This window comes from Diceros bicornis, chromosome X (assembly GCF_020826845.1).
Source record: "Diceros bicornis minor isolate mBicDic1 chromosome X, mDicBic1.mat.cur, whole genome shotgun sequence".
In the NCBI taxonomy this organism is placed as follows: domain Eukaryota; kingdom Metazoa; phylum Chordata; class Mammalia; order Perissodactyla; family Rhinocerotidae; genus Diceros; species Diceros bicornis.
Genome location: NC_080781.1, coordinates 103178379 through 103203114, shown reverse-complemented (window position 1 = coordinate 103203114; position 24736 = coordinate 103178379). Strand labels below are relative to the sequence as shown.

The 24736-nt window shown below is 39.5% G+C and overlaps 1 protein-coding gene across 12 annotated transcripts in view; it reads right to left on the bottom strand.

Annotated features, from left to right (window-relative positions):
• Window positions 1-3277: 3277 nt before the first annotated feature.
• PAK3 (p21 (RAC1) activated kinase 3) overlaps window positions 3278-24736 on the bottom strand; it is a 253215-nt gene continuing 231756 nt past the window's right edge. For all 12 annotated transcript variants that reach the window (XM_058536518.1, XM_058536524.1, XM_058536528.1 and 9 more), the window contains 3 exons: window positions 24051-24247; window positions 8444-8581; window positions 3278-5049 (listed from right to left, as the gene is read on the bottom strand). In XM_058536518.1, coding sequence (XP_058392501.1) covers window positions 4960-5049; window positions 8444-8581; window positions 24051-24247 — 425 coding nt within the window. In that variant the 3' untranslated portion in view covers window positions 3278-4959. The remainder of the gene's footprint in view (window positions 5050-8443; window positions 8582-24050; window positions 24248-24736) is intronic.

Below are 24736 nucleotides of genomic sequence, written 5' to 3'. Positions count from 1 at the left end.
TATAAGTTTATCTAACAAGTTTGACTATATTACGTGACAGTAAATACTACTTGTTGTATTATAGTACACAAAAGTGTGCACATGGAGGTGATATCTTAGTTCCCGCATTTGCAGATTCAGTTAGATATTGTTTAATGTTAAATAGACATTCCTAATGCATGAGGAGTTGGGTTATATTCATTTGGTCACTAAAGGAGTGTGGGATCAGAAAAGGAGTGAAAAAATTAAAGATAACCAACAGAAAGATTACATCAGAAACAAATCTCGTATGAAAAATTCTTTCTTAGGAAAAATATTTTCATTATTTCCAAGGTCCCATTTATTTCCTTCCCAATCCACATGCAAATATATGTTCAGAGTTGTGTGTTAAGTTCACTCAAAATCCAAGGCCTATTAGACTGTCAATATACAAATGCTGAATTTAAGTCTTCCTGCTCAGAGACTGGGAGAAGCTTGCATCACTGGCCATGCCTTTGTTTAACTGAATATTAACTGCAAGTAGCTCAGAAAACCACCACGAGATTCAACTGGGGCTGGCAGGGTTAAGACTCCCATGAGTATTTTTATGCTGCGAATGGCCAGTGAAATGCCTGTGGGTTCTCTAGGTATAAGGTCTGCTCTTGGTGAAACCGAGTAACATCTGAAGCCACTATGTCATTATAAAAGTCCTCACCTAAAATTTCTTTGGTGAGTTAGAAGGAAATTCCTCTCTTTTGGTAGATAGTCTCCCTTTTTCTCTTTAAAAATGACAGTAGTTACTGCATACAACCTATAATCAGGCAGTACAGAAAGCACATGGAGGCCATCTCAAGCCAAAGCTAATAGGACTGTGACTGAATGCCAACAGGCAAAAGCAGTTCTAAATATGTGCCTTAATGTTTTCATAGTCAGCTTTTAAGTGCAAGTCACAACTTGTATTGAAATCAATGGGACTTGCCTACTGGTCGTTAAAAGAAGAATCCTACCTGAATGATACAATATCCTGTTGGACAAGGAAATGGTGGGAGCTGGGGATTTTATCCTTCTGTTCTTCCTAAATCCAACCTGAAAATCTGCTAAAATGATCCAGAAAGGCGATACCTGAAACAGATGTTATCAAGGGGGCTAATCAAATGTCACCCCTCAAATCTAAAGTAAACCAAAACAGAAATCTCGATGCCATATCAAAGCATAGGGCAGCCAGTTGTAAAGCAGAAGGATGTGTTTTGAGCTCTAACAGCAACATCTCCCTAGCTTTAACTTATAGATAATAGTCCCCTAAGAGAGCATGTGCCATACCCGAGCGTGCGCCAACCTCAGCACCCAGGCAAATATAAAGCCTATGGAAAAATTTTAACTAGCAATATCTGTGCCCTGCATGCTCTGGGCTCTGGCCAGAAGGCTTCTGCTTCTGGCATCTTTTCTATGTTTCTATAGTCCCCTTTCTGATGTTTATTTACTATAAAGCAATATTATAACAATATCAAAGAAAATTTTAAAAAGAAAAAAATTTCGCATAATCCTACCACCCTAACACAACCAATTTCAATTATCTGTGTTCCCAGTCTTTGTCCATATGCACACTTATTTTTACATAGTTGTAATCCCTGTTTATGTTATTTAAAAGTGATTTTATAGATTCTCTCTGAGAACTGGCAGCCTCATTAGAAATAAACAACCCATTGAGCAAAGGAATATAATAATTATTTACACAATCTTTGAGCTGAGAAATATCCTTTATAGACAAACATCTCAAACTATCAAAACAGTTATACAGACGATAGGAAGCAATTTCATATTTCTTTTTCCTTTAGCAATGGAATGTGCTTCACAGGGGAGGGATAGATGTGGGGATCAGGTGGTTAAACTCAAACACTGAGGTGCAATTCACAAGCCTGAAAGAAATCTGAAGAACATAATTAAATAATAAATACTTGAGTTAAATCTTCTTACATGACTTGGCCATCCAGTAGCCAAAATGGAACATGGACACACAAATATTTACAATGAGACATATACGAGATCAGCAAGAACGAAGTCATTACCCAACATGGTGACTGATTTGAGGAGATTGTGTCATCCAAAAATCCTCATGGGATTATGACAACGCACCGGATCCTTGCTACAACGTTAATGTTCTTTTCTTTCTTAAATAAATAATCTCAACTGTGCTTCTCACCCTTCCCTGACTTTCCCACTGCCCTATCCCTATCTCAGGACATTTTGGAATCAACATTCAATGATGTGCCCTCATTATCTCAGGGCACATTAGCAAATTTAAAGATCTGGATAGACTCACCTATATCAAGATAAGCTAAAAGAAATTCAGGGAAAGGGAATAAACTTTTAACCATCTGGAGTCCAAGTTGTTCAAGTGTACCAAATGTGAATCCTTCAGCATCATTTTGGCAGGAGAAACAGCTTCTCTCTAATACTTATTAGAAATATACATAACTCTCTAACACGGGGAAGGGTCTTTAGAAGCTGTTCTCATTTTAAAACTTACATAGATATAAATTTCTAAGAATAAAGCCTACTGGGATATATTATCATAAAATCTTGATACAACAGGGTGTGGTGAAGAAGTACGTGGCTCCTCATTGATATGCTGAATTGAAAGCATAAAAGAGCAGCCATTTCTCTGCCTACAGTGATCTGAAGGATCACTGCTCCAGGTCTCCCCCCACCAAAAATGGCCTTTATGACATATAAGGGATACTAATTGACAACTAGGTCTTCCCAACCAGGTTAGGGGCTCTCTCCACTGGCAAGGCATAGTTATCAATGTACTAATTCTATTCATATCCCAGGTATTATTTTATTGAATTCCCTGGCACTATGAATAAAAAATTGAAAAAAAAACCCTTCATTTTAAATAAAATAAAAACTAAGGCCTCTCTCTCTCTCTCTCATTAGAACAGCATGGCATTAAAAATTTCAGGCCCAGCCACCTTTTTGCAAAGTTTAACAGAGTATGCTTCAAATTAATATTACCATTTGATTTTCTTTTCATATTTGTTGTTTTATCCAAGTTTGGACACCTTCTGGGGGGTCAAGCTCCTCCCCAATTTTATAGTCAAAGAAAACAATAGGAAAATAGGAAATCCACCAGTGATGTTATCTCCCAAACATAAACACGTGCACTATATGGTTAGTAGAAATTCTCCAAAGAAAGTGCTTTCATTTTAAAGAATGGATGGATGGTTAGATGGATGGATGTACCGCAGCAGAGAAGGAGAGAGGCCCATGTCATTGATCTCCTTCTCCCTTTGGCTGAATGTAGATAGGTTCTATTCAGATTCTTGATACACTACAAATCAAGAAGCCTTCTACAGCAGAAATTGTTAGCTTTTCAAAGGCTCAGAGAAACAACTTTGCAGAATTTGTAAAACTGACAATACACTCGAAAGAGGAGCATATTCTTTTCTACGCAGACACCCTCTAGAATATTTTTCTACTCTCAGAAGAGTCCGGAAGTGCCAACTGTTGAATTTTTAATAAACAGATACATGGTGAAATAGTCAAATTTTCATTTTTTTTTCCAAGCCATAAAAGGAATTCAGTTGGACTAATATTTCTTGGAATATATGATTGCAAACCTGAATTATTTTCACTCGAGAACTTCCAGATCTTTATGAACATGTTTTTGAAATTCAAAAGCCCAAAGGATTAAGTATGAACATACCGTATCCTGAAACAGAAATTGGTGATACATAAGGAAAAGGGGAACAGATATTTAGAGCCAAATGTTGATTGGGATGTGGTTTTCACTGACCTCCTATTTCTTAGAGAATTGAATGCTTACAATATCTCTGTTCTCCAGATCTTGTTTTTTAATTTTTAAAATGCCATAAATCGTCAAATTAAATAATTTTTATCATAAGCAAATGTTGGGTAAGGGGTCTGTTTCCTCCTGATGTGCCTATTTTACATTGCATATGTTCCACAAGCACAAGAGAAGATTAAATTAGGTATCTTTCTCTTTGTTTACTTACTGCCCAACAAGGATTTCAATATTGCACACTTGTTTTCCTTTTGGCTCTCAGAGAAAGTCCCATCTTTGTTTAAGTATGGTTTCTCCCGTCAGATTTTTCTAGGTTCCAGACGTGGACTCACTCAACAGGAGTGCCACAGTTTCGGTGTATCCTTTTCAGGTATCATGAAGACAAACAATCTGGCTTATATAAATGATAAATCAACTACCTTTTAAGCATCATAGTGAAAATGTGACAAGATTTCACCATTTGAGCTTTGTTTAGATATACAGGTTTTAAAAGCCCTTCCTGAACACATATATTCCTCTCTGGTTTTGGAAAATGTCTTGAAAGAAACTTTTTCCAATACAAATGCAGAAAAACAGGTACACAAACCAAGCCACCACTATAGAAGAAGAATAAAAAATTGCAACTCTATTAGGGCATGGACTTCCACATGTTTACACAGTACTTGCTCTGGGTTTTTTTTGTTTGTTTGTTTTGTTTTTGTTTTGTTTTTGTCTTTTTGCTTTCTTTTTTTAAAAAAGTTTTGACATCTTTTGTCTGGACATCTAATGACAATGCAAGTGAAAAACATCACATTGGGTAAGGAGTTTTGAAGGAGGTTTGAATGCAAGAGGGACTACTCTCTAACTTAAAAACAAATACAACACTATGAAGAGGGAGTGTGCATCTTTGAGAAACCTTTTTCGTCAAAGTGAATGCACAAAATGAGGGGATTCACTACTGGCTCTTTCGCTTCACGGTGGAAGTGACCACTTTACGGCCACTTCGACATTGCTGCCCTGTTTGGGCTGCGATTCAGGCTTACAAATAAATTACATAATCTGAGGGAATAGGAAAAAGGCTTATAAGAAGTTTCTATTCATTTGAAAGTTAAAGAACTCCCACCCCATTTGACTGTCTTTTCTTCCATCTTTCCTGCAGCAGAGTTTTATTTCAGTCTTACTCATGAGGGAGATGGTGTGGGGTAAGGCTTGCAGTCCTAACGGCTGCTGTTCTTAATTGCTTCCTTTGCAGCGATAATCAGAGGAGTCAGGCTGGAGAGAGGCTTGGCTAATTTTAAAAATGGATGCTGCAAAAGGAAAAAAAAAAAAGAGGAATTACTGGAATTCTTTCCTCCAACAAGTATATTACTTTACATTTTCAAGCAGCCCTTTTTTCATTAAAATGTATTTCGAGCATCCAATTAAACATCATTTTATTTAAAATGGTGCCAGCTTTTGTCCTTCAGATGTTTTTGACCTTCAGTGTCATGAAATCCTCTGGAAGCTGACTGGCAGAGCTAGCAACTCAGAGTAGGGGTCTTGTAAAATCCCACTGTGTTTGCAACAGCCTAACTTTCTGATTTTCTTAATCTGGTGAATTTATCTGGAGCAGCCCTCATGCTTGAAAAAGCATCTTTGGTTGACCACTAAAGACCTTGACCCTGAAATCAATGGCTTCCTAACTGCTAAACTCAATACTACGCCTCCACCATTTCTCTTTTGGTGCCTCTGCAGTACCTAATACAAGTGAATATCCCTTCCTTCTTGGAAATGTTTTCCTCTTTGTGGGGCTGTGGCATTCTACTGTCTTGGTTCTCTTCCACATGCATGCTCACTGACTACTTCCTCTCCATCTTCTTCCCTGGTTTCACTTCCTCCTCCCACCTGCCACCTCCCACATATCAGAACTTGGCTCTCATAGTCTTCTTCTAATTTAATTCCTTTGAGAGCTCATTTCCTGTCGTGGTTTCAACCTCTCATCAGCTTTATGGGGATACTCCTAAACCTATATTGTATGACCTGATCTCTTCCCTAAATTCTGGTCCTATTTCTCCAATTGCCTGCTAGATATTTCCTTTTGAATGTCCTTCTGTTACCTTAAATTAAACATTTAAAAATGTATGTGAAAGTCTCCCAAACAGGTTACTCTTGTGTGACGTAAGCTACAGGGGCTTTGAAGTCAGGGCACTTAGGTTCAATCCTTCCCTCTGTTTATTACCATGCTTAAATGAGGTAAGGTAAGTGACAGTTTCCTGTAGGCTACATAGAGGCAAAGAAATGTTAGCCATTGTATTATCCTCTATCACTTTTGCTTTTACTGAATGCTACCATTGGTTTGATATTCTCAAGTCACTTGTTTTTTTCTCCCTTATGTTCTACATGCAATCAACTACCAAGTACTTTCTTCTCAATGCCTCCTACAATTATCTCTTGCCTTCCCTAGTTGAGGCTTAATCAACTTAATCCTAAACTATAACAACAACTCTCCCTTGACCTTTCTGCCTCCATTTGTTCCTGTTGCTAATTCTTATTGCACACCACCAGATTGATCTTGCTCAACAAAGCTTTTATCATGTGTTTCCTCAGATATCTTCAGTGTTTCCCCACTGCCTACAGCCCCAACTCTTTAGCCTGGTATTCAAGGGCCTCTACGGTCCTATCTCCTGCAGCTTCCTTACTTGAACTCTTTACTTCAGCTATACTTTCTATTTTCTGTTCCCTTAAAACCTTGCCTTTATGCCTTTGGTCACACTATAACCCTTCCATCTGAAATTCCTTCCCCCTTTTTCCTCAACCTATCTAACACTGATCTGTCCTTCAAGGCCCAGCAGAACTCCTTCCTGTTCGCATTTTCTGATTGTCATAGCCTATAGAAGTGTTTCTCTAATCGACCAAGACATTTACTGTTTGAACAGTCACTTGGTTTAAATGAGTCTCTAAACAAGCTTGCATTGTTTTTTCATGTACTTAAGGAGACTGCGAACTTCTGGAGAGTAGGAATCATGCCTTTAACAGGTTTGTATCACCCACTGCACTTAAGCCTTACAAATAGAATTGATGGACACAGAATTGACTTTGGCCATATAGAAAGGCTCACAAATACTCAAGACCTGTGCCTTTTCTCAAGGATTCCAGTGGTGTGAGTGTCATGCATCTCTCTTCTTTCTAACCTCTAAAATGGGCAACGATAGGCTAGAGTCTGAGAAGGAAGTTACATGGACTTTAGGCAATATACAGGTTATTGCTAACATGTATAAAATGAATAGATGCAAAAAAAATTCAATTTACACTCAAAATATAGTTTTGTATCAGTTATCTGACTGGTTCAGATAAAAGTATTGTTGGGGAAGGAATTAACTAGATAACTGATTCAATTATGTATGTAACTGTATAGCTACATTAAGACAATCTATATCTTCACTCATCCTTGGAATGTGTATCAGGATGTATATGTGTGGTGGTGGGATGGGTGAAAAGATGTGGAAGCACTCAAAAGTTCAGGGTTTTCATCTGTAATTTGAGACTGGATTAACTAGAGGATTAATAAAGGGTGAGTCTAGATTTGACATTTTAGGGCCCTATGACAGCCTGTGAAATGCTCACAGGTAGCAGAAAACAGAAGGTGTAGCCTCCTCGATTCCTCCAAATCCGTTTATCCCAGATGTGATTTGGGTTGGGGTGGGATATTTTTTGCCTGGGTGTGGCTCTCTGTCTCTGGAGGGAGTTCAGGAACAACGGGAACAGATTTATTTTTTTGCCTAGAACAGACTGAACCTGTGGTTAACACTCGGTACAACCAAGTATTGCACCTTTTATTTAACTGGATTATGTGTTCAAAGTCACAGAGAGAACAAGCAGTCATTGTTCTTGGATGTTACAGAGCTTGATGCATGTCCGCAAAAAACAGTCCCCAGCAGTGAAGCTATACGAATAATCTTAGGTATGTGTTACTTTATCAATATTAACACATCTTTTTCTCTAAATTGGCTTGTGTGGTAGAAAGGCAGACAATACAGGGCTCAAATCCCAGTTCTCCAACTCAATAGCTATGTAAGCCTCAATTTCTACATCTGTAACATCGGATAATAGCACCTACCCTACAGAACTGTTGTAAGAATTAAATGAGATAATGTGTGTAAAGAATTTGGTACATAATACGTACTAATTATCACCATATATACTAATCCCTGAGAGCCATGAAAAGGACAAATGGTTACAGAGGCACTCACCACTGGATGGTACTCACCCAGGCAAGCAGGTGCCTGCCATTTGGCATCACAAGCAAAGGGGCTTTGACCAGTAAAGCATTAGAGTAGCAAATGCCACGGAAATAATTGCATAGTTATGTAGAGAATTACCTCCAGCCAAGAGCACCTGCATACAACATCCAGGGGCACAAGTAAAGTTTAGAACAAAACAGCAACACCAGAGGTTCACATTGTTTTTTTTCCTTGCAAAATAAGACTCCAGGAAGAACAAAAGAGATTTATAGATTAAACTGCCAACTTTTCAGAAGAAAGGCAACATGCCAAGGAATCATGTATTAGATGCAGCCTATACTTATGTGCCTGTGGTCTAAAATCAAATGGTTATAGCCTAACTTTAACTAGACATTTCTTGACAGAGCTCTGTTGCTCTCACACACTGAGGTGGAAAAGCTCAATATAATGACTATTTGTAATTGTCCTATTTTATTTTCACCTGCAAAAGCTCCTTGGCAGATCCTCGCCTATCCACATCCATCTCAAGACAGCGATTTAAAAAGTCACGGAATACAGCCGAGAGTCTTTCAGGATTCTGGAGCTCTGGGGTTCCATTAGTGGCTATCAGATATAATGCCTATAGAAAAAAAATAGAAAAATCTATTCAGTACATACATATTAGGATTGTGGGTTAGCACAGAAGGCACAAATCTAGTTTCTTCTGGTTTATACTCTGGGTCTGAAAAATTCCATTTTAGAGAATAACACGGACATATTTCAAAGTTTCTATAACATTTAGAAATTATTACTCTGGGCAGTAACTGAGGTGACAGTGAGGTGCTCTCCCGAAAAAAACTTGAAAATAAGGCTATAAGGTTGTCTTCTAAGAGTTAAGCTAGTAAAAATCCATATATAAAGAATGTGTAATTAACCACCTAGGAAATTAAACCAAGGGATTGCCTGTGAATCTGTGACTCCAAAGAGTTGGGGAACACACATACATCCAATCATGTTGACCTGACTATAACCTCCAGAAGGCAGAGTTGCAAAAGTGATTGTAATTTACTAAGTGTTTCTCTTGTTTGAAGAACACTTGTGAGCAGACCAGGGATGAATAGATTATATTATAGAATTAGAGAAGTACAAAGAACCAGAAGATGGCAGTGCCCGGATGGAAACCTGTGGGGCCCAATGACTCAAGTACTTTTGTCCTGTGACAGATGTATCCCTATAGATTTTAATTAGATTTCCCATGAAGGTCGACCTATAATAAGAGAAAATATGAGAAAAGTTGACATTAGAAGTCCTGGAACCTGACAATCCTGTATCCTACTGTAAACTAATAAGTTGCTAATACATCTCTGAGATCCTTGTTGTGTAAGGCCACCACTGAGAGACGTCAATTTATGGTGTGCTGACAGAATCAAGGGCCCTAGCCTTCAAGGCAGAGAGTTGGACCCAGGATCATGATTAATCCACAAAGGTAAACCCATCTTTCAAAGGCTCTTCAGAGCCAAAAAAGCTGGCCATTCTTCATGTCTCCTCTAAGCAAACAATTCTAGAGCATTACGTATGTATCGGGTATCATATTAGTCATTGGAGATCCAAAGATGAACAACAGAATGTCCTGCTTTCAAAGATCACACAATTTAGTGAGGGAGAGAGAGTTATAGATAGCTACAATACAGTGAGACAAGAGCTAATAGAGGACCATAGCGAGTGCTAAGTAAATACAAGGAAGCAATTTACACCAGAGCTCAGGGAAAGCTTCACAGAGGAGGTTTGCACTTGAACGGGATCTTGAAGGATAAGTAGGAGTTTTCCTGCAGGTACTGCCACCAGGGTTATGCCTGCCTATGTGACCAACTCTCTAACTATTATGAAGACATGCTCCCTTCTGAACTTGCTTGGGCTTTGCAGGAAATTACCATGCCCTTTCCCACCATGGCCCCTAATATTACTATTAAAAGTATTTCTATCAAAGTCCTTTCCCAGGCCAGTTTTCATCAGCTGGTGAGGACATCTCTCCTTTCCAGAAACCTCCACGGATGTACTTTAGAAAGGGTTAGGAAGGACTGTTTAACACAGTGGCTATCAACCTACAGCATGCACCAGAATCGCCTAGAGGGCTTGTTAAAGCACAGATTCCTGTGCCACTCGCAGTTGCTGATTCAGTAAAGCTGGAGAGAAGCCTGCGAATTTGCGTTCTAACAAGTTCCCTCTTGATGCTAAAGCTGCTGCTTCCACTACGCTTTGAGAACCGGTTTAATCCACCCAGGTAATTAAGGAATGGGCTAAAGAGGGTCCAGACCTGTCTGCACATGAGAATCACCTGACGAGATTTAAAAGCTCCCCATGCCCAGTTCTCATCCCCAAACCAATTAAATAAAAATATCTGGAGATGGAACCCAGGCATCATATTTTTTAAGCTCCCTAGAAGATTCCAATTTACAGCCGACATTGAGAACCACTGGCCAAGGACTTGTGGCCCACTTAATAACTCAGAATCTCTACATCATAAGTACACCAAATATGAGAACCACAGAATCCCAGAGAGGGGGATTCTTTTGCACAGTGATGGGTGAGAATTAAAATGCCAAGTTTCTACAGTGCGATGAAACTTTCTGTTTTTTTCCCCAGTACATTAAAATACCCACATGTAAATAACACCCCCCCTACAAACCAACACCTTCCTTTCCCCCACTCTTCACTCCTTTCTAATTTTCAGTTCCTTTGTTGATGAACAGCAAACGCAGGTGGCAGCTATTAGGACTCTGATGCCAAAATACAAGTCAGTGGCAAACCTAGTCTTTTCTAAAAGGAGATAGTATGGAAAAGGAATGCATAAACTGCTTTTAGGAAATCATCAAGTGGGCTAAAATCAAATGATGCACAATCATAGCAGATAGATTAAATTAAGTTCAAAGAGTGTTTTTAGTTCTTGGATGATTAGCACTTGAAGCACCTGTCCTCACAAGTCATCTTTGTTCCCTTATTAAAAGAAAATTGGTTACTGTGGGGCCAGCCTGGTGGCGTAGTGGTTAAGTTTGTGCACTCTGCTTCGGCGGCCCAGGGTTCGCAGGTTCGGATCCTGGGCGTGGATCTACGCACTACTCATCAAGCCATGCTGTGGCAGCATCCCACATACAAAGTAGAGGAAGATGGGCACAGATGTTACTCAGGGCTAATCTTCCTCAGCAAAAAGAGGAAGATTGGCAATGGATGTTAGCTCAGGGCTAATCTTCCTCACCCAAAAAAAGAAAAAAGAAAATTGGTTACTGCAAATTACGTTTGTTGCCTCCTCCTAAAACTCTTTTATTTCAGCTGGCCACAATTCCACCAAACTCTCTGTCCTTTGCATGCTTTTTTCTGCTCTGAAGCCAAGCACAGTCCTAAACAAACACATCTCTTTCCCTTTCCACTCTCCCTAGGTCTGTCTGCAAGCTATACTGTTTCATTTTCTCAGTTTTCTTTCACCATTCTTAGCACAATACATTCTACTCCATATAATCTTGTTCCTCACAAGTACACATATATCTCTACCCAAGGCCTTCTCACCTCTCTTCAATCCATGCCTAATTACCTGCGGAAATGCATGCCCCTCTTTCCATTCCATTTATGAATCAAAAAAATGACCTTATTTATAGTTGTAAAGCCTGAGTAGTGCTAGTGATACAGTGCAGCAAGGGAGAAGGAAGTCTGTAATTTGAAGGAGAATCAGAAGTAATAAGGAGCCAGTGCTATGAACCTGTACAGCACTTCAAAGAGTGAATATGTCCTCTTCTGAATTTGTACAAAAAGAATGGCTGTGGTTTTTGTTGGGGGGGAGTGGGACTGAGGGTGGAGGGTCTTGGTTGGTAGCCTAACAGACGACTCCTGCCTGGTTGATTAGTGCTGATCTGCTTACACGCCCTCGTCCCTAATGTAGGTATCAAATGCAAGGCTGCCTGTTACTCAACACTATATCATAAACATTGTTTGATGTTTTTAAAAATTCTTGATAAATATCATTTTAAGGAGTGAATAATAGTTTATCGTGTGGATGCACTATAGTTAATATCATTGGACTGATTTAAAAATACATGTACGAAGAAAAAGGTTGAAAAGAAACACATCGACATGTTAACAGTGGTTCTCTCTGGGTGGTAGGATTATTGGCGACTTAATTTTTAAAACTTTTTTTTCAATTTTCCAAATTTTCCACAATGAACACAATTGTTTTTATTATTTTAAAAAACCCTCCAAAAGATTATTTAAAAAATAAATTTAAAAAGCTGTGCCATCCAACTTACACAGAAATCCTCATCTATTTCTCTTTGTCTTCCTCAGATTAAACTTGCTTTTCATCAAGTACTAGCCCTTGTGGGAAACAAAAACCCACATGATTTTTTTCAACTATTGTTTTCATTTTAATTGCATCAGTATTATTTCCAACTAATTTCCATTATGAAAATCCACACTTTCAGTTATATTATGGGCTAAAATGGCCCTTGTGGACTGGCCTGGGAACCTACTCGCTATGCATAATGCCACTTCTATGGGAAAATGCACTCTGAGTTCCAAATAACTTAAAAATGAACTTTTGGAAGATATCTTGTGTGTAAGAAATTTGTAAAAAGATTCGTAAAAAAAAAAATTGCTACCCACTGCCCCGCCAATGAGAGACAAATACAGTTGTAGCCAATACAATGATCACAGCAAAAAGGGTTTTACTAGCAAAGTCAAGTCTCAGATGAAGAAAGATTGAGGAAAATAGATCCAGGCATGAGTGATCACATTTTGGTTTCATCTGAGTTAATGAAAACTCAAGGAAAATGAGCTGGCTATTAGAAATTAGACTAGAGATTTCCTTTCTAGTTGGTTGCTTCTTAAGTGAGAAACCACAGAATTATCCTTGAGTTCTCTTCCTTCCTCATCCAGCAACGTTTCCCTCCTCCCATTCTTACTATAATCAGTCTACTAGCTCCTGTTAATGCAACCTTTAGAAATGTCTTTCATACCTATCTACTTGTCTCTACCCCCATGGTCTCTGCTTAAGGTTGAGCTTCTCTCAGACTGTTAAAATAGCCTCCTAATTGTTTTTCCTTACTCAAGCCTTTTTATTCTTCAGTCTATCCTCCCTAACAATCTGTCTCATCAGAGATCTCATCATGTCATCCATTTTTCTACTTAAAAAATGTTAGTGGTTCCCTACGCTCCATGGATGTGGTTTTCAAACTGTACTGCCCAAAATTCCCTGCAAGAGCAGCGAAGAGGGAAAAGATGTGGGAGAGGGAGATACGTGTAGAGATTCTAGGACCCTGCACCCACACATATCTGTTTCAATCAGAGAAATATTTCATCTGTCTCTATTTACTCATGCTTCCAAGCAAGGTTTCATTTGAACCAAGGGATCACTATCATCATTTGAAAACCGCTGATCCACAGGACATAGTAAAGATTCCTTAGCATGGCATATAAGGTCCTCCATGATTTGGCCCCTGCCTACCTTTCTAGTCTTCATCTGTTCTCTTCTCACTCTAGAGCCCTTCTTCTGCCACCCCCCCACATACGTACACACATTGGCCAAAGCTCACATACTATTCACACCAATTTCTTCACCATTCCCATAATAAGAAATGCTCTTTCACATCTGCCTAAAATGCTATCCTCATTTCCCTTAAGTGCCTAGTGAACTTCTACTTGCCTTTTAAGCTCTATTTCAAATGGCACTTCCTCTTTAAAGTCTTCTCTTGGGGCTGGCCCGGTGACACAAGTGGTTAAGTGTGTGTGCTCCACTGCGGCGGCCCGGGGTTCGCCGGTTCGGATCCCGGGTGCACACCGATGCACCACTTGTTAAGCCATGCTGTGGCGGCGTCCCATATAAAGTAGAGGCAGATGGCCACGGATGTTAGCTCAGGGCCAATCTTTCTCAAGAAAAAAGGGGAGGGTTGGCATCAGATGTTAGCTCAGGGCTAGTCCTCTTCACAAAAAAATAAATAAATAAAAATAAAGTCTTCTCCATCTCTCCTAAATAGATATGGTGACCAACCACCTTGGTTTTCTGGGGATTGTCCTGGGTTTTAGTACTGAAGGTACTGTGTCCCTCAATGCCAAGCAAACCAGGATAGTTGGTCACCCTGCAGATAGAGTTAGCCATTCCCTCCTTTAAGCTACAACAGCCCTTTGTTCATATGTCTATTTTCACATTGTATTATGAATACTTGTTACTTGTTTATAGGTCTGCTTTCCTGGACTGTGCAGGTAGGAATTGTGTTATCATCATCTCTGAATTTTATGGCAACTAGCTCAAAATAGGTGCTCAATAAATGTTTCTCTTGCTGAATGAAATGAGAGCAAAAATGTATAAATAAATTTAACTGAGCTGGGAAAATAACAGACTTTAATATATAAATTATTAAAGCTCAGAACCTAAAGTAAACTATTAGACATCTAAGAAGATACACAGAGAACGACAAAAGCACCTTTTCAGAGTTGAACAGGCCTGACCTGACATGTGGTAACTTTGGACTACTCAATCCTCAGTGTGGGAGAAAGAAGAGAGCTCCATGAGCAGCGTACATAAGGAGATGCCATCAAAGGGAGGGAAAACTGGAAAGAGATGACCACAACACGGTAATCTGCTGTGGGCAAACCCAGAAAGGAAGGGGAGAGAACAAGTGCTCTCTGGAACTTGAAACATAGTTCAGAAACTTAGTCTTCTTTGACTGATCTTGAACAGAGAAGGTGCTCTTGATTAATCTTTTGCTACATCATTAAGCAAGGTCTGTTTAATCCCAAGGTGAGGCAATATAGGCCCTATGACCTACTGACCTTATTTATAATGTTAGAAAGACAACCTTTGGCCAAAAAACCGTGGCTCTCTTCATTGTCATATACATATTAACTAGAAGTTTCTGATGTTCTGGAATTCTTAATAATAACTCTAAATCTCTCGGCAATAACACATAAACATCACAGTTTTCACTGACGTGCAACTAAATTTACCTAAGTACTCAGAGAAAACTACTTTACCCAGTTGAAGGAATAATTTAACTTATTGGCAATTTCCTCCGTTAAAAAAGATCAAAGCAGTCATCTCAGAAGTTACCACATTTCTCTAGAGGTCCCAAAACAATCCATATGTACCCAATAAATTTTCATTAAGGCAGTTTTGCAACAGGACTAACCATTTAATTAAAAAGCTTCAGTTTGTGACTTCAGTTCATTATAACAGTTTATAAAATTTAGATTAAGATGTTAGAAAACAAACCAGGGGACTTACATGGAAATGTGTTAGTCACCATGTGAGGCCCCAGAACTGATATAAAGACTCACTTTACAAAGAAGATAGGGTGTGGTACAAACATTTCTTTCTAAGTTGAATATTTGGGACTCAAAACACATTTTCCCATGGAAATTGTGTTATACACGGTGAACAGGCTCCCAGCTGAGCCCATAAAAATCTAACATACAATGTAACTGAACTGTAAGACCAAGAGGGCTATTCATCTATATCTCAATATCTGTATAAATACTATGTCCATGGGAAGTATTAATAGCTAACATTTATTGACTGATTACTATTAGCTCACTTAATCCGTATAACAACCCCCTGAGGTAGACTCGATTATGATCCCCAATTGACAGATGAAGAAACTGAGGCCTGTGAGGTTAATATAATAACATGTCCAATATCACACAACTAGCAATGAGGGAGTCAATATTTGAATCCAGGGAGTGTGAGTCCAGAGTCCACGCTCCTGGCCACTGCACAATACCACTTCACACTGTTCCCCGTCTCTGAGGGAGGAATTCTCATAGCAGAGACAGACAAGGACTCTTCAAGAAATAAGGCACACTGAGCATGAGCAACTCCACCTCTACCTCTACAGAGAAAATGGACCCTCTTGAGGTCAATGATTTTCCACTTGCTTGGAAATAGGGAACAAAGGGCAGGGACCCAGTTAGAGGGTTTCACACTGTATTTCCCAGTGTCCATATATATGTTGAGAGTTTATAAGAAGCTTGTACTCTGGTTGTTGCCTGCAACCTACTGATGTCCTGGTTCCTTTCTCATTTTAGAATTTTCAGCTACCTTTGAGTGTTTTATGAGAGAGATTTGGCAACAAGTGACTTGACACCTTATGACCTAGTTTACTTGTGCCCTGGGATTTCAGAGGTTAAAGGCCAGAGTGTATTGCTGCCTCTGATGTGTTTATGGATTTCATGAAAGGCCGTGACATTTCTTTCCTTCTAAGAAGAAAGTAAATGGGGTCAAATCTGCAAAAAGAAATTACTATATTATAACTAACGTTTTATTCCACACTTTGACTTATTCAACCCATCAGTCCAGTGTGATAACTGAATAAATAATGTGGTGCAATTTAGCTCCCTACTTGTCTTGCATAGTAGCTCTCATCTGTCACCAAATTATGGGGGGTGGGCTTTGTTGTTGTTTTTTAATCCTTAAAAAGTCATTTAAAATGAATCTACTATAGATCTATCCCCTTATAGGTTGATGGTAAAAGGTGATTAGGTACTACCGACTGATTAGGTGTTGGTGGAGCTTTACAGTGCTCCTTTCAAGCATAAAGGACTGGCCACTGCCAGAAAATAAAGACCAGATGACTCTGACAACGTATGTGCTCATTCTAATCTCTCAGAATTAATAGTGCTTGTCAAGAAACATGGAGCAGGCTACGTGTGCTCAGGAAGCAACCCTGGGCAGTCCAAGCAGCACCTAAGGTTTAGGACCACAGGGGATTTGGAAATGGGGGTGGGAGTAGGGATAGAGCTAGAAAAGGAAGGAAGGCAAAATGGAGCAGGAGGTAGAGAAGAAAAGCTGTGAGAAGCAGAGGGAGCAGGAGAATGTATGGCAAAGACAGACACCAAAGAACAATGGGGAGAGAAGGTGGTTGGTAGAACGCAGAGGAAGAGAAATGAAGATAAAGTCTAAAAGATCAGGGAGATCAAGGGGACCTGATCCTAGGTCCCATTCTGCTACTGTCCCATTTCTCTGGTCCTTTTCACACAAAACTCAAAACGTTGTCTATATTTGGTATATCATCTTCCTCACCTCCCATTTTCTCCTCACCACACACCTAATTTCTAGTTCCAAAGTATCATTTAACAGTATACATTTGTTCATATCTCATTTCAGAATATTAGAGTAAGAAGGGACTAACTCCCTGATTCTTTTAGGCTTTTCCAAATTATGATATTAAGATCAAAACAGCTAGATTGTGATGTGATGTGTGAGACATGAATTATTGCTCACATAAACTGGTTTCAACTTCTATTTTATATACAGTTCATCAGCTTAACAGCTCTGGATACAATAACAATTCTTCCCATCACACCCCAGAGTGTAGACCATGGTCCTTGCAGCAGCTTTATCTCTGCAGTGCTCCTCCCTGGCTTCTCCCTGAGATTCCTGCTAGATTGGGGTTGCGCAGTCCCAGACATAGCATGCTTCACGTCATGATCAAATGTCTTTACTTAGTAGGAAAACAGGGATTGTTCCACTCTATGGGATACAGATTTAGTCAGGAGGTGATGAGAGAGATGCTTCTGAGCTGCTTTCTGAAGATCACAACACACACTCAAACCATGGCCCTTCTGGCAGTCAGGGAAAGCTGTAGCCAATCTACAGCCTAAGAACACAGAATCAGAGTAACAGATGCATGAGTTTCCCCTTTTATTTAAGTAAATGTCATGTCATGTGAAAGCCCAATATAGAAAACAAATTAAAGAGTAACTGTTCTGCTGGAGTCAAGAGCATGTGACCTTTCCCTTGGGCCCTTCAAGCCTCGGGAACTCCATGGAATTCTAGGGCTTTGTGGAGTCCACTAGTAACCAATAATCTAGTGAAATTCCACTTGTTTGAAGTGATAAGGAGATGGAGGCTCAGCGAAAAGTAACCTATACAAGGTCATGGAGTTCTTGACTGGCAAACTTGGCAATACACTCTTCAATTCACATAATGTATACAGCTGGTAGAGACACTGGAAAGCTCCTTGTCTAGTCCTCTCACATTCATTGGCCACTCCTAGATGAAAGTGCTGATGAATTTTGCCATCTAAGCACTGGGGCAGTTCTTTACAAAAAAAAAATGGGAGGACGAGGCGGGGAGAAGAAAGAAAGAAAGACAGAAAGAGAGGAAGAGAGGAGGAGAGGAAGAGAGAAAGAGAAAGAAGCTGCAGCAAAATGTCAGCCTGGTTCTTGGGGTAATGTTAGCACTTCCCGCTCTCCCGCTACAGAGCTAAGATCGCCTTAATCAAGTTACCTTTCTCTGCTAAGAGGCTTATGTAAGGCATATCAGTTTCCTTTTATCAGAATGCAAAGGATCTTCTAAAATAATGTTGCAACTAGGTTTGAAAAAGTATATGTCAAAATGATGACAAAGGTAGAAATGATCTTAATTATCAAGAAAACCCTAATTTTCTTGGTGAAGTCATTTTTCATTAGCAAACACAGATTTAAAAAGTCATAGGATAAAATATGTGAGTGGGCATTTCAGTGGACACATGCCCATCACCACACTCCATGATTCGTCTGTTTAGAATGAACTGATTTCAAGGGACTTTACTTAGTTATAGGTCTGGTACCTATTAGGGGAGTAGGCATATGCATCCATGGCTTATTCCCAAGCCATGCTTTAAGGACACTGAGGAAGGATAAGACAATAGTAGGACAAGGGAATATCAGTCTTGGCCAACAGCAGGTCCCTGGTCACCATGTTTTTAATCTTTCTTTCCCTTCTCTTCACCTGGTCAGAGTCTCAGATTTTAGTTTGCTGTGGAATCAGTTTCTCCTTTGGCTGTCTTCTGGGTCATAACTCACCATTTGGAGCTGTCTGCTTCTGAATTACAATCTAAATGAGACTTGCAGCTTTTCTATGGCTAGGTCCCATTTTTCTATGCTAAATTCCTGACAACAAATGATTCTTAAGAGCTGTCTATCTTTTGACAAGGAATATTTTTTTCTGATTAATAAGAAACCCTGTTACTGTTCTATAATTATTTTAGTTGCAGTTATCCCAACCGGCCCCTCCTTTTAGGCATAGGCTTGCCCTCAAAGTAGGAGGGTCAACAAACCATCAATAAACTTTCCTGAGCCACAGTGGCTTACAGAAAAAGAAGGGAATGCTCCCAGCTCTTCCTGAAATACATTCAAAACAATATTGACTGAGTGCTAGCAAAGTATGCTTGCTTCTCTGGTGCTCAGGAAGTTTATGTCTGACTTTAATTCCAAATGAGCACGCGCCATCAAACCCAGACATTCCAATCCACAACACAGGTTCCAGTGGTTGGAGGAAGCTAGAAGCTCTTTGGCCCTTAGTTGCTGTTTTTTAGTTGCTACAGATTCTCTTCTTCTGCTTAACTCACTTCTCTAGATAGACAAACTAACCAGAATTTCCCTGGTTCTATAATAAAAAATAAGAATAACTAACATTTGTGTAGTGTTTTAAGTGAAGAGAAAGCGGGAGTAGGGAGCCTCCTAGTGTAGACAACAGTCTGATTTTAGATTTCTGCCCTCCTTTCTCTGCAGCCATACAAGTAACGTACTCCTAATCAGGAATAGTCAGACTGATGGCTTTACTATCACCAATATGTGCTATGTACTCAGCAGCTAGCATATTTGAACGATGAACTCCATTTTCAGGAGAAGCAAAACTGAAAAAGAAAATGATATTTCATGGAGGTATATGCTCAACTAATGTCATTTCTTTTCTGATAGTGTTGCTGGACTGGGAATGTCCAGCAACACTAAATCACAGAGTGCCAGAGTGTGTCAGGATTTCAACAAGGCTTTGACAGAGTTACTCATGATATTTTTTTAGATGAAATGGAGAAATGCGGGAAGAATGATAGTGTCTTCCGGCTGAACAACCATGCTTAAAGAGGGCTGATGAAGAACTGTTTTTGAGTCTAGACAGGGTTCTAGAAAGGGCTTGCCACAGAGCTTTGTATTTGGTCTACTCCTTGGTGTGGGAACCTGACATCATTGGTTCTTAAAGCTCCACAGGTGATTCCAGTGCTCAACCAAGGAGGAGAACCACTGTATAGGATCCGTGCTTCACATACTATACACTGTTTTTAGCATTCAGAGGTCTCTTATTGATACCAATAACTATCTTCCAAAGATCCAATGTTTGATACGGTTTCACAGATGCTTAAAGCAAGGGCAGAAAGAGAACACTTCAAGTTCATTTCAGGTAGGCTAATGGTTTGGAAACTTACACATAAAAAAGGGCTCCACCCACAAGGTCCATGGGGACCTCAACTGGATATCACTGACACATTTCACAAACACCCAATTCCATCAAAATCCACTGACAAGAACAGCCTCATTATGTGTGAATGAAATATTAATAAAAGGCACTCTTGGTTCTGAGAAAAAAACAAACCAAAGATTTGTTTTATGGAAATGATTGTGCCTCCTTATTTAGAATCAAGTTATTATAATCACAGGTTTTAAAAAATATATCTTCTAGCCCGGCCCGGTGGCATAGTGGTTAGGTTTGAGAGCTCCGCTTTGGCGGCTCAGGGTTTGCAGGTTTGGATCCTGGGCGCGGACCGATGCACCATTTGTCAAGCCATGCTGTGGCAGTGTCCCATATAAAGTAGAGGAAGATGGGCACAGATGTTAGCCCAGGGCCAGTCTTCCCCAGCAAAAAAAAAAGAAAAGAGGAGGATTGGCATCGGATGTCAGCTCAGGGCTAGTCTTCCTCACACACACACACACACACACAAATATCTTCAATTAACAAAATGTTGGGGAGATGAGCAGAACACCAACATCTAATTTGCATATCCACAAGGCAAGTTCGATTTTAACCCCAGTCACTTTGGCAAACAGAAATAACAAAGCACTTTATTATTGGAGACTGCACTAAATATGTCCACGGGTCACAGAACAGCATGTCCAAGGCCAATTATATTGAGGGCAAAGACTTCAGGCAGTGGGGGATGGTAAGAAGCTTGTCTCCTCTCTGTCTCTGGAAGGGTACCAACCTCATAACATCAGTACAGTTAATAACTCTCTGACCTTTAAAAGGCATTTTATGAGCAAATTAGGTCAATTAGTACAGAGCAATTTACATTAAAAAAATCCCAACCACTTTATAACTAGGGGGAAAAAGCAGCTAATTCCTGGCATCAATGATATGTTAAACAGGCAATATTCATAGGGGGTTTGCTCAGTTGTAAGTGACACAACAAAGACATAAAAAAGCCACAGTGAAATGCAAACAACTTTCAGAAGTATAGCCCCAGACTTCACCTTTAACCTCTCCTGTTCATGGTAATTCCTATGGAACTGTGCAGAACTCTCCACTTTCTTACGGGGATAGGAGTATAGCGAGTGTGGAGGGGAAGTTCTTGGGGAAGTGGGGAATCTAATCTGCCTTCATGAATGGGTGAAAAGCACTCTAACAATCCTTTCTCATTCGTTTTTCACTTTTCTATTCATATATAAATGTCTCTATATATATTTCCTACAATGAGCTAGACACTGTTAGGTAATTTACATGCATTATTTATTTAGTTTTCACACTAACTTTGAAAGATAGATATTATCCCCATTTTACACAAAGAAAACAGACTTATAAAGATTTTAAATGACTTGCTGAACGTCACAGAGCTTGTAGGTTGTGGAGCCAGGACACATCCAGATCTGCCTGACTACACAGACCAAATTTTTTTTCACATCAACATGCCACCCTCTACTCTACCATTCTGTCTTCCTTCCACTTATTTCCTTCTTTCCTCCTCAAAACCTAAAGTGGTGGATGAGTGGCAGTATTGGAACGATATTAAAGAAAGGACGACTAACCTAGTTCTCTTTTATATCTCTCCTGAAGCTCTGCAGTTTTTCTATTTTCCCACATATGGCCTGGTCACCAGGATCCAAGAAAACACTGGCTTCCTTCAAGCTCACGTTACATATCTTTTTTTCCCCAATCTCTCCATGGTTTCAGTGACTACATTTTTCAAATCCTAAACAAGGGCATATAGCCTGAGGCATTGTGTTTGCTTTAAGAGAATACAAGGACAACATATTTAAAATCAAAACTAAAATAGTACTCATGGTGCCTAGCAGAGACATAGAGGGCTGGCTCAATATGGACTTGTTGGTTGATTCATTGGAGGTCGAGCACACTCAGAGAGTAATGAGCAAAGTTAGAGTCAATCCTTATCAGTGGAATTCAACAGGGTGGTCTTTCTGACAGGTCTTTTTGTTATAGCCTTAATGTAGGCTTCCTGAACCTGGTGGCTTGTTAATCTGCTTGTTTAGTACTTGTTTAGATACAAGGCTGTGGATTCTAAGAGACAAGCTGTTAATTATGAGTTCTAATCCCAGGCTAGAAGATGCCTATAAAGATTAAAACTTGTTTCCTTTTTTCTAACAATTAACAGCCTGGCTCAAGAGCGATCAATTGTAATTGGGGAACTGAAGAAGGTAATAAATGCATTACTGAGACCAGTTGCTTTACAGAGCCATTTATTTAATCCTTAAATTTTTCAGGTTGTAAATTACTCATTAGAAGGCAGAAAGCAAAATAGCTATAATCCGTTTAGTGCCTCCAAACTCCAAAGACTTAAGAGGAGGAAATCCATGGAAACGAGAGGCCTGATGTGTTCTTTCTCTGCTATTTTTAACGGGCAAAGGTGGTTAAACAATAAGGGCAAGCCCATGTAATTATCCTGATGTGCTGGTCCATAGGTCAGGGGTGGGCTTGATTAAATTCATGGAGGGCTGACCCACGAACGGTGGGAAAATGCCCCTTCTTTTCCACTCAGCCCTGCAGGCAGCTAATCAATGTGCATATCTCACTTCCAGATTGTTTCACGAGACAAGAGCAATAGCCCATAGCATTCATTAGAGCCTTCACTCCTATCTGTTGTTTTCTAATCAGTTCAGGGACTAGGACAAGAGGCCAAGTACCAGAGAGGAATTAGGAGGGGGCGAGGAGGAGGCTGTCCCCTGTTCCATATAGGAAATGCAGCTCCCAATTACAAAATGTTCAACTGCAAAAACAACTAGACAATTAGTTTGTGGGTTTCTTTACATGTATAGAAAGCCACATATATTTAGCTTGTGGATTTCATAAGCTTAACGTGTAAACACTAAACCATTTACTAAGGACAATATTTTTATATACCAAGGGTAAAATTCAATTTTAGAATCTTAGTGGTAATGATGCAAACAGTATGCAAGATGCCTTTGGCATCGGCACTCTGCGTGCGTTTTGAGAGAAGAATTGGAATCAGTGCATATTTCCTTTTTTCAATAGTGTTATGCCCTTTATATACACAACACAGCTTCTGGCTCACCCTTAGGTTATATACAAGAAAAAGGTACTGGCTCACTTCTGTGCTGAGCAAGCATTTTTTTCATACTCCTTTGCTTTTTCTTCTTACGAACAAGAGCATATTTCTGAATAAAGATGGTGGTGTTAGGCTATGAAGTGGAGCTTTTCTCTTTGCAGAGCTAACCACACCACATAAGGATCAAACCTCTGATTCTGCAGTAGCAAACTGAGTTACCCAACACAAACTATTTCCATTCATTTTCTACTTGACAATCTAATTAAGTTTGTGATTTCACCAGGCTGGCGCTGTGTCTATCTTGTGTTCCATTCAATACCCACCAAGCTGTTGTTGCTCAATAAATCATTACTGATAATGAAACAAAATTTAATTTTAAAAATTATAGCTGTTCTGGAAATGCATTTATTTACTTTGTTAAAATAACTATAAAGCAAGTGTTTCCTACATAGATCATTTAACCAGGGCATGTGATTAAAAGTACTCTTTTCTTCCCACATCTTACTTTAAAAAAAAGATACACTGTTTTTTAACAGCAGAAAGCTATACTGAAATATTTTAAAGACCCCTGACATTAGAATTACTGATATCAAAGCATTTGAGAAAACCATTGAGACATCTTAAGATAAACTGAAGATAACTCATAATGATTTTGAAAATTATAACTTGGTGCTTCCATGTCACTCGTCACAGGAAAGAGCCCATTCTGGCCATTTTTAGTGAAGGCACGAAGTGACATTTGGCCTTTTGCTTTTCCTGGGGAGGAAGTACCTGAGTTTTCTTTGGACTTACCCTGAGTGGATTTTCATTAAGGTAAGGAGGTTCACCTTCCACCATTTCGATTGCCATAATCCCCAGAGACCAGATATCAACTTTCGGACCATAAGCTTTTCGAGTCACCACCTCAGGTGCCATCCAATAGGGAGTTCCCACCATAGTGCTTCGTTTACTTTGCTCAGGGGTGATCTGAGCGCAGAACCCAAAATCAGCTGCAGAGAAAAGTCAGTTAAAATCAGCTCGAATTATTTTTCTTTTACAATAGGTCACTTTCAGACATGGCCGTACCTTCCTTTGTTAGACACTGAGCTTCCACAATTGCCTAGCTCATATCCTTTTGTTAACTTGATCTCTCAGCTGGTCCTGATTTTAAAAGGGTCTGAAATAACTGACTGATGTGATGTCACTTTTACTAGACCTCAATCCAGTTCCCTCCCTATTACTGTTCCCTGCAATTTACAGAATCTTTCAGTTTTCTAATTAGGTATTTGTCATCCAGCAGATGGAAGTCACCATAAATTCTGAAATAGTAATCCCCCAAAATCTAGTCATGATCTACAGGAACGCAGTGTTAGAAAAATTGTTTACTTCAAACTGGGCTCTAAATGATTTCAAATCAATCACTTTCAATAGCCATTATCGTCTCAAAATAGACAGTAAAAGAGCAAAATTTCCCCAATACTCTCTCCAACACCATCTGA